The sequence below is a fragment of the Neofelis nebulosa genome, chromosome 4, assembly GCF_028018385.1.
Source record: "Neofelis nebulosa isolate mNeoNeb1 chromosome 4, mNeoNeb1.pri, whole genome shotgun sequence".
Lineage (NCBI taxonomy): Eukaryota > Metazoa > Chordata > Mammalia > Carnivora > Felidae > Neofelis > Neofelis nebulosa.
In genome coordinates, this window is record NC_080785.1 from 21,437,225 (window position 1) to 21,453,391 (window position 16,167).

At 48.4% G+C, this 16,167-nt stretch overlaps 1 protein-coding gene across 2 annotated transcripts in view; it reads left to right on the forward strand.

Moving 5' to 3' along the window:
* PLXNA4 (plexin A4) overlaps positions 1-16,167 on the forward strand; it is a 448,488-nt gene that overhangs the window by 332,525 nt on the left and 99,796 nt on the right. For both annotated transcript variants that reach the window (XM_058724248.1, XM_058724247.1), the window contains exon 5: positions 4,011-4,111. In XM_058724248.1, the coding sequence (XP_058580231.1) occupies positions 4,011-4,111 (101 nt within the window). The remainder of the gene's footprint in view (positions 1-4,010; positions 4,112-16,167) is intronic.

Below are 16,167 nucleotides of genomic sequence, written 5' to 3' on the forward strand. Positions count from 1 at the left end.
AATGGGGGAAAAGAAACGAGATAAAGCTCAGGAGAGTAATCAAAAATGACTGAGTGTATACATAGAAAGATCCTAAAAGAAAAGGTCGAGAGAAGCTGGGTCTCATAATAACTGCCTAGGAAGGACTTATGCCCCTGTCCCACAGGGATCTATCTAGATGAAAAGCAGAGAAAAGACAAGTCTGTTACAGTATCTGGTAAAAGCACTGAATAAGTCCAGGAAGCAGGGCTGCCCCGGAGTTTCATCCCAGATGAAGCGATGGCTGCTGGTTAGGGGTAGACAGCACAGTTCAAGGAGGAAACAGTAATATCAAGGTGCTAAAGAAGAAAAATTCCTCCCGGCCTACTATATTCCTGGTGGAGTTCGTGGGTCCAGGGAAACCTGTCGGAGCAGTTTCCTGTGGTGTGGTAGAGAGGTAATGTGTCAGTGCAACGAAGAACGAGACATTAAGGACAAAGATGACAATAATAACCGTCACTTATGATGTCCTTGTGTGTTTACAAAGCAACTTCACACCTATCAGGTGATCTGTGCTCTGGGAAATCCCGTGAATTCGGGAGGTGCAGGGAGATTTTTATCTCCGTGTTTAAAGACAAGGGAAAATGAGACCCAGAGGGAGAGGAGGACCTCATTGCTGGTAAATGGTGGAGTCAGGATTTGAATCTCACTCTGTGGGCTCCTACACTCTTTCCAACCAAACTAAAATCACTCTCATTTAAAATGGGGAGAGGAAGGAGTTTATAATTCTAGGTATTGGCGTTATTAAACACCAGTTGCAAGATATTTTTAGAAATCTGAATGCAAAGCCTTTTGAGAACATCAGGTTCGCCAAGCAGCTGGCATACCCCCAGAGCCCCATGGCCCATCCATCTAAGACAGATTATAGAACATGTCAATGGGAGAAACTGGGGAGGATATTAATTAAGTTTAGACCAAGAAAATGCTTTTGATTGAACAAGCCATGATTTTCTCCTTAAGCCCATGCAAAATATGGAGTGCTAGACAAGCATCTGGAACACATGAAAACATTATTACGTACTTGTGTTACCAACTTTCACCATCTATGGCCCCTTTTATTACTTTTTCCCCTCTAGGCATCATGTTTTCAAAGATTTTTGCCTGCTAAACAAGCTGCATTTATTAAGTAATAATATATTTCCTATTCTTAATGTGGGACATACATCACTGAGTATGCACACAAAAAAGAAAACAGCAACAATCCAATTTCCATTACGCTTTGGGAAATATTGAAAATAGCATGAGGACCTTATTACCACTCATGGATTCCGGGGAGTCCAGGTACTCTGGGCTGGGAACCCCTATTTATATGCTTACATGAACCGCATGTCTGTGCCCACTTAAGGGATGAGGAGAGACATTAAAGAGACAATAGGAATAGGGTAAGTTCCTGGCTAGGTGTAGAGCCAGCAGGGTAATTTGTACGAAATTGATTGTCAGAATTAATTCCAAGAATGGGAAGGTTGCATGTAGGCAGAGCTCAGGCGTGGCCCCTGCAGCTTACATGAGCAGTAATAACAGGAAAGATAAAATCCCACGAGTGCCAAAAGATGTCTGAGAGGGCCACAAAGGCCAAGGGCAAAGCTAGAAGAATGGGAGGAGGAGGCCAACAGGTAACTAGGAAGAAGTAAAAATACAGCACACGGTCAGTAAGATGGCTCAGCGGGCACCTGAGGAAACAAAACAAGAAGGTATATAAAGGGAGTAAGTAAATGAAGGTGGAAAGGGAAGAGCGATCATATGGGGTTTGGGTTTAATTATTAATTAATTCCAAAAGACAGTCTTGAGACTAATTGAGCAGACCCTGGTGCCAATTGGCCTGTGCGTGAGCTACGAGTAGCCCCTGCCAAGTGTACATCATTTTAGGGAGTCAGATGCCCGTGCAGCAGCAGGGGACGCAGCCTGTGCATTTGCCTATGAAACACGGAGGCTCGGTCAGGTCGGTGTGGTTTGTACTTCTTGGTGCCTGTTGTCTGATGGCGAAAAATTAAAAGGGGGCGGCCACATCAAATTCTCTTAGCACAAGCTGAAAAATTAGGTAAGAAGTCTTCCGCTGAGATAAAAAGGTGCCCCAAATAGAAAAGGATGATTAAAAAAAAACCTTTTTGTGAGGAAGAAACTGGCAAACTAGAGAATAAAGACCAAGGCTATTGAAAGAAAATTAAAATTCATTTGATCCTGGGTATCGTGGTTAAGTACTTCCTATGTACCAGGCCCTGAGAAGTCATGTAAAAAGACATCCAGGCGAAGCTACATTGGAGAACAAAGAAATGCAAAAGATCTTTCCAAGTGTGCAGGCTATGGAAGCAATTGGGCTAGGCAGAAACGTCGCGTGGAGCATTTTACATTAGTAAGTGGCTGGCAAAAGCGAGTGGAAGGTTCTGGGGTTGGAGAGGAAGCCTCCAGTCATGAAAAGGGTGTGCGCAGGAGGAGAGGTAGCAAAGGCTGTTCTATGAAGGCACCAGAATGAAACACCTTTAGAGCCAGTTGGGCAACAGCATGAGAAAGAGAGAGGGCAGGTTAACAGCTACAAGGTGAGGTCACAGGCATGGAGAACAAGAACGAGAAGAGTCTTGGATTTGGCTTGTGTGCTCTCTGGGACCGCACAGATGATGAAACAAAAGGAGGGGAACCAAGAAGAAGGCAGGACACTGTATGGAAAGAAAGAAAGAAAGAAAGAAAGAAAGAAAGAAAGAAAGAAAGAAAGAAAGAAAGAAAGAAAGAAAGAAAGAAAGAAAGAAAGAAAGAAAGAAAGAAAGAAAGAAAGAAAGAAAGAAAGAAAGAAAGAAAGAAGAGAGAGAGAGAAAGAAAGAAAGAAAGAAAGAAAGAAAGAAGAGAGGGAGGGAAGGAGGAAGGAAGGAAAGAAAAGGGAAGAAAGAAAGAAAAAAAGAAAGAAAGAAAGAAAGAAAGAAAGAAAGAAAGAAAGAAAGAAAGAAAGAAAGAAAAGAGGGAGGGAGGGAGGACGGAAGGAAAGAAAAGGGAAGAAAGAAAGAAAGAAAGAAAGAAAGAAAGAAAGAAAGAAAGAAAAAGAGAGAAAGAGAGAGAAAGAAAGAGAGAGAGAGGGAAAGAAAGAAAGAAAGAAAGAAAAGAAAGAAAGAAAGAAAGAAAGAAGAGTGGGAGGGAGGGAGGGAGGGAGGGAGGGAGGGAGGGAGGGAGGAAGGAAGGAAAGAAAGGGAAAAAGAAAAAGAAAGAAAGAAAGAAAGAAAGAAAGAAAGAAAGAAAGAAAGAAAGAAAGAAAGAAAAAGAAAGAAAGAGAGAGAGAAAGAGAGGGAAAGAAAGAAAGAAAGAAAGAAAGAAAGAAAGAAAGAAAGAAAGAAAGAAAGAAAGAAAGAAAGAAAAGAAAGAAAGAAAGAAAAACAAGAATGAAGAAAGAATAAACATTTGGGTTTATTATATTAATAATAATATTAATATTATAAGTCAGTAGGTCATAGATTGGATGTTTGTAGAGATATTTTGGGGTTTTGACAGTGGGAAAGTTTAAATACGTCTATATAAATATCTTTCATAACAATTTATATGAACTCTAAGGAGGTTGTTTTCAAAGACTCCCAAGAGAATCACAGGTGGCTGTCTCCCCTGGATGCTTATGTGGCCACCTGCTCAAATACTATTTGGGGGTTCCTGGGTGGCTCAGTTAAGCATCTGACGTTAGCTCAGGTCACGATCTGGCAGTTTGTGAGTTCAAGCCCCACATCAGGCTCTACACTGACAGTGAGGACCCTGCTTGGGATTCCCTCTCTCTCCCTCTCTCTTTCTCTCTCTCTCTCTGCCCCTCTTCCACTTGTGTGTCCTCTTTCTCTCTCTCTCTCAAAATAAATAAATAAACTTTCTTTTTTTTTTTTAAGATCCCTTCCGGTTCTGGAGCTCTGGACCTCTTCACATTCCTGCAATGATTTAGGTGATATATCTCATAGAATAGTGTCTCTTCCTGGTGAACGCTGGGTGTTCTGCAAAATCCTAATCACCCTTTTCTTGTCCTCCTGTCCTAGCTCACTAGAGTCCCTGTGGAGTCCTGTGGTCAGTATCAGAGCTGCAGTGAGTGCCTTGGCTCTGGTGATCCCCACTGCGGCTGGTGTGTGCTCCACAACATGTGAGTACCTGAGTACCACTGGGCAGCTTCCTCCTGCCTCCTACTTCCCCACCCCACCCCCCACCCTTGCCCTCCCATAATTCTCTTCCTCCTCGCCTTCCCTGTCACCAATCTCCTTCCCTTTGATCTCTCTTCTCTCCCTGCCTTTTCTTACTCTGCCTTTTTTGTATCCTTTGCAAATCCTATCCCCTTCTTTTGTTCTGACTTCACTTGAAATTGCCAAATTCCCATAAGAAATATATGCAAATATCAGCTTGGGAATGATGATGAGTTAGGATATGGGATCACAAGGGTAGTAACAGTCTAGAGGGCTGGAGGGAGGTTCCTGGATATTTCTGACTGTGGCTGTGGACTGATGTTCCAGGACTGAACACCAGGAAAAAGGCATTGATTGGACTTTTTTCTCAAGGCTCATGTAAGCCACAAAATCATGTGCGAGATACATACTCTCCATTTAGTGATTCAACATCCACATAACACTCTTCAATATCCACCCCCCCCAAAAACTTCTGGTATTTGAGGGGTATATTTTGAGTGTATAGCACCCAAAGACCCTCCCTCTGCTGTCCATGCACTCATCTGGCTGTCAGGGGACCCTGGGCCTGGGGTCACTAGGCCAGTGAAGCCCCGTCCCAAGCGCTGGGTGCTCTCCCTATGTTCCCCTTAGTGCTGGTTCCACGGTATTCTCTAGAAGCCAGGAGAAGGCAGTAGTATATACAATGGAGGTAAATGATAAGTGATCTGAGGACTGGGATACAGGGTATAGACAACCAACCCAGACACATGGAGGGAACTAAAGGCACTTCTTTGGAGATCCAAAGACCCTTAGCATTGCTGACTGGAGAAGCCAAAAATAGTTGGGCCCCACTCAGAGGGAATTTGATCCCAGTTAAACTACTGTTGCTGGAACCCCAGACTTCTAGTCAACACTTGAAACAGACATGTCCGTGTTGGACACAAGTGTTACACGTTAAGGAGAAAGGCTTTAGTCTTCCTGCGAAGACTCTGAACTATGTGTGACCAACGACCATTTCTGGTCATTTTCAACTGTGAGAAGGTGGGGGGTGGGCAGGATCTTGTTTGCAGGAATGCTGGCTCAGAATTTAGGAATGCTTCTGAAAGTGAGAAATGTCCTCTTAGGTGTACATCCTCTCCAAGGGAGTGGTCACCCTCCCATCCCTGGGGAACAGGCTCATGCATAATGAGTCCTTCTGCTCTTTGAGGGAAGGTCTGAAATCCCTCATGTGTATTATGGTGGGAAAAAACGGAGACCCATTGACCCACATAACTGAGAGATGACTGGAAACTGGGGGTGGGGACGTACTCAAATGTGTGTATGGTAGCAGAGAGTAGCAGAGTCCAAGAGGGGCCGGCATAACAGAACGGGGGAGATTGCATTCAGAATTCAGATCAGCTCTGATCAGCACAGAGGAGTGGCCGAAATGGTACTTTGCAAGGCAGAAGGGAAGTCATTTCCTTTTTCCCCCACAATGAGTCCTCTCAGAAAGGGACCGTGTTCCAGACCCATTGCTTCCCTTGGGGCCTAGGCCAGCTGGCTTTCTTCTCAGCCAAGGGTGGCTCAGCTGCTCCTGGCGTGGGGTGCTCACACCTGGCTTCCTTCAAGGACAAATCAGGAAAGCCGGCCCCTCTTGGACACTCTATGCCTGGGGGAGCCAAAGACAGGTCTCCATGTCAGCTTTGATCCTACCTAGAGAGACTGACCCACCCCACATAGCGCTAAGCCCTATGAGGAAGAGGGACCCGGAGGCTCTGAGAAGGAGGCAGAGAGACTGTGAGTACCCCTGTATCCCATCCCCAGAGCTGAGCCAAACAGGAAGAAGAAGAGGAGGGACCAGAAATTACTTCCTGCATGGCCTCAGTTTCTCCTTCAGAAACATAGTACCTGCCTCCTGTCAAGTGGCAGAAAACAGGGGTGAACTGGGGCCAAGGAGAAATCTGGACAGTTCATGAAGGAGCCCATCAGCCTGCACTGGGAAGCCGGCAGCTCTATGCTCAGTGAATGTGGCCTAAAGAAAACAGCCATGGGCGTGAACTTTGGGAATCTGCCACCAAGGCCAAATTCCACATCGCCCAGCTGTGCAGCAATCTGGGGCAGCCCAGCTCATCTGTGAATTAGAGATGGCAGTGCCGGTCTCACCCACCTCACCAGGTCACTGGAGAATGAAATGAGATCCCGTTGGCGAAAGCATGCCATGCACTGTGGAATGCTATGCAATGTAAGGCGGGGGTTGGGGCAGGAATCGTGACGCAGCTGGGAAAGGACTGAGAGCCCCTGGGTGTGGGCGCCCTGCCGCTTATGATTTCGGTCGGCCCCCACTGATTGTCCAGATGGCTCCACTTAAATTGCATCCGTCCCTTCCCATGGGCATCCCAGCCTCGAACTGCCTTCCTCTGAGTGCTAGATGCTCCTGCTGGATCCCCCTCACCTCTGTTAACCTGGCATCCCATCTTCCTTTGAAGTTTACATACCTTATTCGTGTGTGTCGTCGTGTGGGAACAGCCCTTACTAGGCACACGCTCTCAGAAAGCAGGGGAAGGGCTTTCTCTGTGCTGCTCAGCACTGAGCGGCGGCGGCGGCGGCTGCTGCTGCTGGAGCTGCTGGCAGCTCTTCCTTTTGCCCAAAATGCCACGGTGAGAACAGGCGTGGGAGAGCCAAGAGGGACCTAGAAGGACGACGGGGATGGAAATCACTGAAGTCTACTTCTCACTCTTTGCAAAAGTGCTATGGTGGGTTGGAAAGTATAGGCAGCTCCCATTACTCATGGTGGTTCTGTTCTGTAAGTCACCACAAACACCAAATCAGAGAATACCGATCCATAGCTCCTGGGGTGGTTCCCGGGGGTTGGGTTCCTATGAGCCTCTGGTCACAGCATGTCTGTCAACCAGTCAGTACATAACTGTGCTCTATGTGTGTCTCTGTTTTAAAAACATTTGCGGCGGGGGGCGGGGGCGGGGGGGCGCCTGGGTGGCTCAGTGGGTTAAGCATCTGACTCTTGGTTTCAGCTCAGGTCACGATCTCACGGTTCATGGGTTCGAGCCCCACATGGGGCTCTGTGCTGACGGCACGGAACCTGCTTGGGATTCTGTTTCCCTCTCTCTCTGCTCCTCCCCCGTCTGTACTCTGTATCAACAATGTTTATTTCTTTATTTTTGAGAGAGAGAGAGAGAGAGCGAGAGAGAGAGAGAGAGAGACAGAGTATGATTGGGGGAGGAGCAGAGAGAGAGGGAGACACAGAATCCAACACAGAATCATGGGGCTTGAACTCGTGAACCACGAGATCATGACCTAAGCCAAAGTTGGATGCTTAGCCGACTGAGCCACCCAGGTGCCCCAGTGCATCTCTGTGTAAAGCCACCTTATTTAATAGAAATTGTTTCATTAACACAGAATTCACAGCCAACAACACCACATCTCTTGCCTGAACACAGCTTATCTAGCACACGTGTTTTCCCCATAAGGCATATCATGGTCTTCTCATGCTTAAGAGCCCTAGACAGCACTTCAGCACAACACTTGGGGGCCATTTTAAAGGGTGAAGTCACCAAGAAAATGCACAAAAATGCGAAACAAAATGTGGCACTAAATAGACCATGAAAAGGACATTTGTTTATAGTATGAGCTGAAACAAGAAGGCAGAGTATCACTACCTTGTCCAGCCTCTGATGGAAATGTGTGCATGTGACCACTCCAGTTTTTCTCCACTCTGCTCATGTCCAGGAATGACCACAAAGGTGCCATAAGTATCAGTGTGGGGATTTTAAAGAAATGTCAGCAAGTAGGTGAATTTACAAAAATGGAATCCACAACTAATGAGGCTCAGTCGTAACTCTGTACATCAGAAATTTGGCATCCTTGTTTATGAAGAGGAAACAATACCTTCTCGTGGTCGTGGCAAGTGGATGAAATTAGGTAATAAAGGACGTTGTAGGTCAAGGTGATGTTCTCTGAAATCTTGAGCCTCCTGATGTTGGGGTCTATGCCAGTGCATGGTAAATCTCAACTCCTCTGGGAGGATACAGCTCATGAGCACCCCCAGGTCAAGACTGCCTTCCAGCCTGCCCACCATGACACTCCCTCCCAGGGTTAATGACCAAGGAGAAGCTCTGGTCCACATGGCTGGATGAAGAAGAGAAGGTTCCTGGATCTTCTAAGATGCTATAAATCAGAATATAATGTTAAATATAGAGAGAGTGAGATAAGCAGATCGTAAGTGTACAGTTTGAACAGTTTTGACAAGTGGGAAGGCCCAGGTAATCCACACTCCCATCAAGATACACAAAATGTCCTTCATCCAGAAAGTTCTCTCATGCTCCTTCCCATTCTTTCCAGTGGACTTTTCTTCCGAGTTGCTTAAGTTCAGGTTGAAGCCAGACACTATTTCTTCTGATACACTCTCCATTTTATTTTATTTTTATGTATTTAATTTAATTTTAATTTTATTAATTTTATTTATATTTTATTTTTATTTTTATTTTTTATTTTATTTCCTTCCTTTCATTTTAAATAGATGCCAGCCAGACATTCATGGTTGGGAGAGATGCATGAGGATGCGGCCAGAGAAAGCTGGAGCAGGCAGATCAGAGCAGAAAGTGGCAGAGGACCAGAGGGAGCCCGCAGATGCTTCCCCTGGGGCCCCTCTGTTTGCCAGGCAGGGAGCGTGGTGACAATGCAGGGGGTTTTATCATGCATGGGGGTGCCATGCCCCCATAGCCCTTGTCCATACACCTTTCACACTGGCCCTGCTTCCTTGGTGCCAGGCACTGTGCTAGGCTCAGGGGATCCAGGGGGACTACGTTAGACTGGCTCTGCCCTGAAGCTTCATGGGAACTGGGGCCCTTGGGCCAGGGAAGGGGTGGGGGCTGCAGACTGCACTGGAATCAGTGCATTTGGTAGGGCCGCATCATGGGCAAGCCCCTGTGCTAAGTGCTCCAGGGCCCAGCAAGACTGACCCTAAGGAAACCAGGGCAAAAGACCATCAGGAAGAAGGTTCCTTTGAGTATCAAGACATGCCATTTTTCTGTCACTTTTGCCAACTTTTTATGGTTGTAAGAAGTAGGAGGGTGGGAACTTGGTAGCAAGCGAGTAGCCGAAGCTGTGTGTGTGTGTGTGTGTGTGTGTGTGTGTGTGTGTGTGTGTGTGAGACAGAGAGAGAGAGAGAGAGAGAGAGACAAATGGAGGGGAAGAAACAAGGAACAGAAGGAGAGAGCATAAGAGAGAGAGTGAATAGTCTAAGGGCAGGGCCCCTACTAACAGGTGGCTCAGGTGGCTGAAAGGGTCCTTTCTACCAGCAAGGGCACAGGTGGGGTGCAGACTGAACAGGCTTAAGAAACCCTTGTGTAATTGAAGCCTCCCTCCTGTTACTCACTCTTGATTGTCTCAAAGCACGGGCCTGCCAACCCAGTAGCACAGAGCATCGCCCCTTTGTCCTCTCATACGGTCCCTGACCCAGCCTGCAGGCTTGCTGGTTTCCAATGGCAACGACAGTTTCAACAAGCTGGGTTTTTGTTTGTCTGTGAATCTTGAGCTTGTATTCCCAGGGCATTTACCTTGGGCCTGACCCTACCTATTCCGACTTGGGGGAAGGTAAAGGAAAGACTTCAGCCCAGCCTCACCTGTCTTGGGCCTAGAACATTCCCTCCAACCAGGCTTGGCATGTCCCCAGGCCTCCCTCCCATCTTCCCCCGACCAGGCCCAGGCTGAGAAGCCGATCTCAGTCTCAGCGGGTAACGGGATCCCATGGCAGACCCAGCCACATCGATTGGCCCAGACGTTACCTTTCTGAAGAAGGTTCATCAGCGTCACTCCTGGGAGGCTCATGTAACCCAAGACATCAACAGGGGAAAGATAAGACCAGCTTTGCCCAAGTCTCTCTTGCCCCCTGGTGTCCCCACCTCTTTGCAGATTTCTTCTGTTGGAAGAATGCCCACCCTTTGATGCTTGGCCCAGATTACTGCTCAGTATCCACTCCTTTTCTTCTCTATATCATTTCTGCCTAGATGGAGAAAGGGAAAGGGAAGGAGAGGAAAAGTACTGGCACCCAGAGCGGAAGGGAGGGGTTAGAGCTAAGAACCTGTCAGTGGTCAGAGTCAGGGTGGGCTCACTTTCCTCAACTGTAAAGCAGCAATGAAAGAGCCATCTTGCCACCACACCGTGGAAATGAAGGGAGGGGATGAGCCTGACGTGCCCTCACTGTGCCTGGAGGTCACCCTGATTGCGCTGACTGCGGAAGCAGAGGCAGTGGGTCAGACCCCACGGCCTCCTCCATGGTCCCCGGCCCTTCCTGTCCTCTCCAAGACCAGAAAGCTCTGGCTGAGCACCCAGAACAAACCCACCACTGGAAAGTTTCCCTGCCTTGAGCAACTCCAACCAGCTACACCATGTAGGCAGTATTCAGGGACCTCGGTCTTCACTGGTCCCTGAGAAAATGCACAGTTTGTCCCATAGCCATGGCCAAGTGTCCCCTTAATGGAGCATAAATGGATTCTAAACATGTAAGTCCTTCCCTGCTGCCTTTTGGTATATCCCATAGCCTGGTTTCATTTTCTCCTTAAGCTGTATCGAAGGACTACCTAATACCAACCTGCTAAGGCACCGGTGTCTCTGAGAGCCGTTTGCAGGATGCCCACCCACTCGTGAGGCATTGTTAGAATCACTTCTGCCCAGCAACCTTTCCAGTCTATACTCTGGCCTTCCCTCTTTGCCAAAAAGCTTTCAGCCCCTGGTCCAGAGGGAAGAATCCCAGACTGGATTTTGGTACAGTCGAGTTTTTCCATCTGTGGCCCAGCAGATACATAGTATGAGTTAAGGAATCTTGCTTTTTCCTCTCCCAGCTACCACCTCCCCACCCCCACCCACATACATGTGTATAACACATGCTTTCATGACCAAAGGATGTTCAGTCAGCACTGCCATCAACTCATAGGAATTAGGAAAGTCCTGTGGTCCATATGATCTCGGCGTGTCCCTTCCAGTCTAATGACTTTCTGGGGAGAGCCTGAGGGGCTGGGCTGCCTCGGAGGTTGAAGTGCAGATGTGCACAGCCATATACCAGCATTCACACATTCTAGCCACATGTGTCCAGCCATGCCGCCCTGGCCTCATGGTGTGGAGAGCCCCATGCTCACACAGAGCACCCCAGCTCACACAGAGCAGAGTGCTGCCCAGCACCTGACTTGGTGACATTAAAGAAAACTCCAGGCTGTTGGGTAATGTGTGGTGTGCAAGCTGATCAAATCAACCAGAGTAACTGGTCAGTGTGTCTCAAGTAACATACAGCAGCCCCCTGCACCTTGCCTTTGATTTTTCCTCCTCCTCCTCCTCCTCCTCCTCCTCCTCCTCCTCCTCCTCCTCCTCTTTCCTCCTCCTCCTCTTCCTCCTCTTCCTCCTCCTCCTTCTCCTCCTCCTCCTCCTCCTCTTCCTCCTTCTCCTCCTCCTTCTCCTCCTCCTCCTTCTCCTCCTCCTCCTCTTCTCCTCCTCCTCCTCCTCCTCCTCCTCCTCCTCCTCCTTCTCCTCCTCCTCCTTCTTCTCCTCCTCCTCCTTCTCCTTCTCCTCCTCCTCCTTCTTCTCCTTCTCCTCTTTCTCCTCCTCCTCCTCCTCCTCCTCCTCCTCCTCCTCCTCCTCCTCCTTCTTCTCTCTCTCTCTCCTCCTCCTGCCCTCTGTCCCTCTCCCTCCCTCCAATCCTGCTCTTCTCTCCACCTCAACTTTCCTAACCTCCCCTCACCCTCAATAGAAATAAATAGGTCCCAACAGCACTCCCTACCAATGAAGAGAGAGACCATCCCTGCTTCCCCCTCCAGTTGAACACCTGCTAAATATAATTCTCTTCTCAGAAACATAAATTCTTTTCTTAGAAAAGGGACATCCCCTTTTTTGTGTGTTCAATATATCATTTGTTTGAAGACAGGCTGAAAGGAAGCCGAGATAAGACTCCCAACTGGGACCCAGGGCAGAGCTCAGCCCCTCTGTGCAGCCTATGGTGTTGGGCCAGGACCATGTGGGCCACATAAGCCACAACGGCTCTTGGGCCTCCTCTGGGCTCTGAACCTGCTGGTGCCGTTAAGTCCTGTGCCTTCCTCCTGTTTTGGCGAGTGAGACCCGGAGGCGTGGTACCCCACATCTGCTGCTTAGGTTGGCTTTGGAGCCTTAGAGAAGGCAAAGGGCGGTGAGTACAGTTGCCAGTTCAGCAGCTGATGGCAAAGGGGACATCTCTAAGAACAGCCTAAATCCTTAGGTCAAGACCATGGTGTTAGTCACCAGATCCTAGAATTGTGACACTGCAGGGATCACCTGATCCACACCCTTTGTGTAAGAAACCTCTTGCACACTCATCTGCCTGGAAAGGGTCCCTTCATTCTGTAACTCACCTTCCTCTAGGCTCCACAGATGTGTCTTCCCACTTCTGTGGGCTTTCCTAAAGAGGGCAAGGCCAACGGTATTGGCAAACCCAGTTTCTTCCCTCATCAGGGTTCCCAGATGTGGATACAGTGACCTAAGAGCCCCTGCTAGTAAGCATTCCTCTTAACTTTTCTGGAAAGCTCATTTGGGAAACTCTAACCCCATCTCATTTTTTTCAACCTCCTCATGTTCTAAACCCAGCTCCCCTCAAGGGTGCACTTAAGCCCAGGCCATGACCAATGCGAGATGTTTAAGGATGGGGGAGGGGTCAGCTGTGGAGAGAAGTCAGGAGACATTCTGCGAGGCAAAGCGGGTGGGCCCCTGCTGGAGGGCCAGGGGACAGACCAGCACCTACCCCCCAAAACTGAAGACTCACCCAGACCCCACCTCACCCAGACCCCACCAGCCCCAGTTCCAAGTTGAAATTTGCTCACCCAGTTGGTGGCACTGGACGTTAATATTTCTATCGCTGTCCTTAGGAATTAATTTCTAAAGCACTTAATCACCACCTCTTCCCTCTCCCTCACCCCCTTCCTTTCTCTGTTCTTCTCTTTTCCAATTTTCCACTTGGCTGGGAATTCTCCAGCAGCGAAAGTTCAGGCTTAGGGGAGGGCGGAGGTGGCTGCTTCATTAGAGAGGATAATCTCATTGGAACCACTGGCTTGAATAATAACCCCTCCAAGGGCCAGGCCTCTGTCCCCATGGCCTTTCAGCACCTCTGAACTGGGGCTGGAGGGCCCAACTGCAGAGAAAGTGGAATGCGGAAGGGGCGTAAGACGAAGTTAGTAGAGCCAGACTCCAATTCTGGGGGCCTGAGCTGTCTTCTCGGGGGCCCGCTTCCTACTGGCCACATGCAGATCTGTGTTGTGAAAGGGTGTGGTGATGGCAGCCCCATGGATGACTGTCTGAAGACTCCAAGTCACCTAGCATGTGCTTTTTGAGTCCTGCCTGGCAAACGGATGAAGCAGGTCCTTCCTCCAGCTCCAGGGTCCTCCCACAGTGGAGTTGAAGGAAATGCCATAGGAAGTACCTGGAGCCCTTTTGAAAGAAACAAGCCACCACCCCGCTACCCCCAAAAGTCATGACTTAATCCTTCGCACACTTCCCAACTCTTGCCTGGGCTAATGAGAAATCACAGTCCTAGAAGCGTAGGAGGCCATTACCCTGACATTCCCCATAAGGACTCCGAAGGAATCCATCCTTCCCCCTCCATTACCCTCTCACATCTAAGGTCAGCTGTCTGTGTTTTGGGGCATTTGCAGCCTCGGCCCTCATGGGCCCTGAGGGGTAGTAGAAATGTCAAAACATCCCTGGCACTGACCTTAAACTTGACTTTCCACTAACAGAGCTGAGTACTCAATACCCTTTGACAGCTACCGAGAAAGCAGAACTCCAAGCGAGCCAGACCACTCTTTCCTTCTTTCCTCCCTCCTGGTCTCTGGGGCTCCCCGTCCCTCATTAGGAGGAAAACTGCTGGAGCCATCTCTGTCTTTTTGTCTCTGGTTTGCCCCATGGGCCAGTCTGGAAAATCTGTGCTTCTGTGTCAGCTGTGGTTTAGAGAGCTTGCATGAGAAAGGCGGAGCAGGGATGGGGTCACAGTGCTAGTGGACGTGTACTGATGGCTTATCGCGTACGAGCTATGCCCTCTTCTAAATGTTTTACATGCATAACTTCATTGAATTCTCCATAATAACCCTATTTGTTAGACACTGTTTTGTCCCCATTTTGTAGAAGAGAACATTGAGGCACGAAGAGGTTAAGTTATTTCCCCAAGATTACACAGTTAGATGGGATGTTTGAAATTATAAGCTACAGGTGGCTTCCCTGGTAAGACCTAAATTGGGGGTCAGGGGGATAACGAGTATGTGGTTTTGGGGCTCTCAAATTTGGGGAGCCATGGCAGGATGCAGCCACACCAACTTTGGAAGCAGCAAACCGTGGAGGTGTGCCTCATCTTGAGACCCCCCCACCCCCACCCCAACCAAGTACCTTTGTACACCTGCAAGAGAAGGTAGAGTCCTCTCTTCTCCATCTGAGTTTGTATTTAGTAACTCCAGGTAAGGTTTGGCCTGGGTGCAGGTTCATTTTTCTCCCTTCATAATTTGATCAAAGACATTTTTCAGACCTACTGATTGCTGTTGGAAATACGAACTTCAAAGTTGGGGAGTCAGTGAATAATTTAAGCCTGTACCAGCTCTCTGGGTCTGCTGTTAATGGGAGTAATAACACTATTAATAGCGATGTCAGTGCAGACACCCTGGAAAAGTCCATAACATTAGCTTAATGGCTGGAGGTAATGAAGTCCTCACAGAGGAGCTAGCCTGGTAAATTAACTTCCAAGACTTTTAGGCAGACGCCCTTGTTGCCATGGTCGGCTAGAGCAGGCAGGGAGTGCCAGGGAGGTGACTACATTCATGTCTGACCCTTCACTCTTGGGTTTCCTAGAAGGATCCTGGAGAATTCACAAGTTGCAATTATATTCAAAGTGCTTCCCAGTGGCAGGCAAGAAGAAAAAAAAAAAAGTGATTAGCTTAGAGACAAAGCTTGAAGGGAAATTTTGAAACTGCCTTAAGCAACATGAATCGAACATCAAGATGGCAGGGAAATGGGTTTTGTCTGCAGCAAGAGGGGGTCTGTCCTTCCCTCCTCAGTCTCGAAGCTTCAGGGAGGTACAGCACGGCAGAGGCTCCAGGGTTCATCTGTACTCAAATACTGGCTCTCTCTGTTGAGCTGGTGACCTCGGGCAAATTACCTACCCTTCCTGCAGTTTTCTGGTCTATAAAATAGGTTTTTAAATGGTACCTGCTTTGCGCATTGTTGGGAGACTTTGACGTAAACCGCAAGCCTCTTACCAGGGAGCCCAAGAAACGCTCAGTGACTAGTAGCCATGATTGTATTACTTAAAATTGTTTTTCACTTTCACGTTACATGTCCAATTTACTCTGCACTCATCATTTTTGTCCCTGCGTCTCCCCTTCTTCCTTTAGTCCATGCCTTCAGTGACTTCTTCATTTGCTAAATTCTGCCCCCAGACTCACCACTGTTAGGCCGTCCCTCCCACAGAAGCCAAAGCTGTCTTCCTTCCCTGTGGCATTCTTCCTGATGACTCAGGCACGATCTCCCTGCTGCCCCAGCTTACCTCAGCTTGTCCCTCTAAGGATCCTGCTTTCCCTTACCCCGCAGCAGAATCAGGAGTCCACAGCTTCCAGATCACGGCCGCTCAGCAAAGGTCCACATTCACATGGCTTATCGGATCTGCATTAAAAGCCTGTTCCCCAAAGCTCAGATACCTCCATGCGGTGAACTCCCACTGTAAGGCAAGGATGCCCTGGCCCTGGCGGAGAGTTTAAGCACCTTCCCCCATGTGTGGTGTGCACATTTGGGTGAAGGTACATGATTCTTATGTGCATGTTTCACAAGCTTCATCAGTGAAGACTGTAAGATCCCAGATCACCCTGGATGTAGTCTACCCGTGACGCAGTGTACTTTGAACAACACAGGACGCTAAGCAATAATAGCAAACCTTCTCTAACGGTAACCCTGGGCCAGGGAGCTGGGATTCCCCTCCAAGGCGGTCTGGCTCCAAAGCATGCTTTGAACTGCTACACTCTGTTCTTTTGATCCTTCCTTCCCTCCCTCC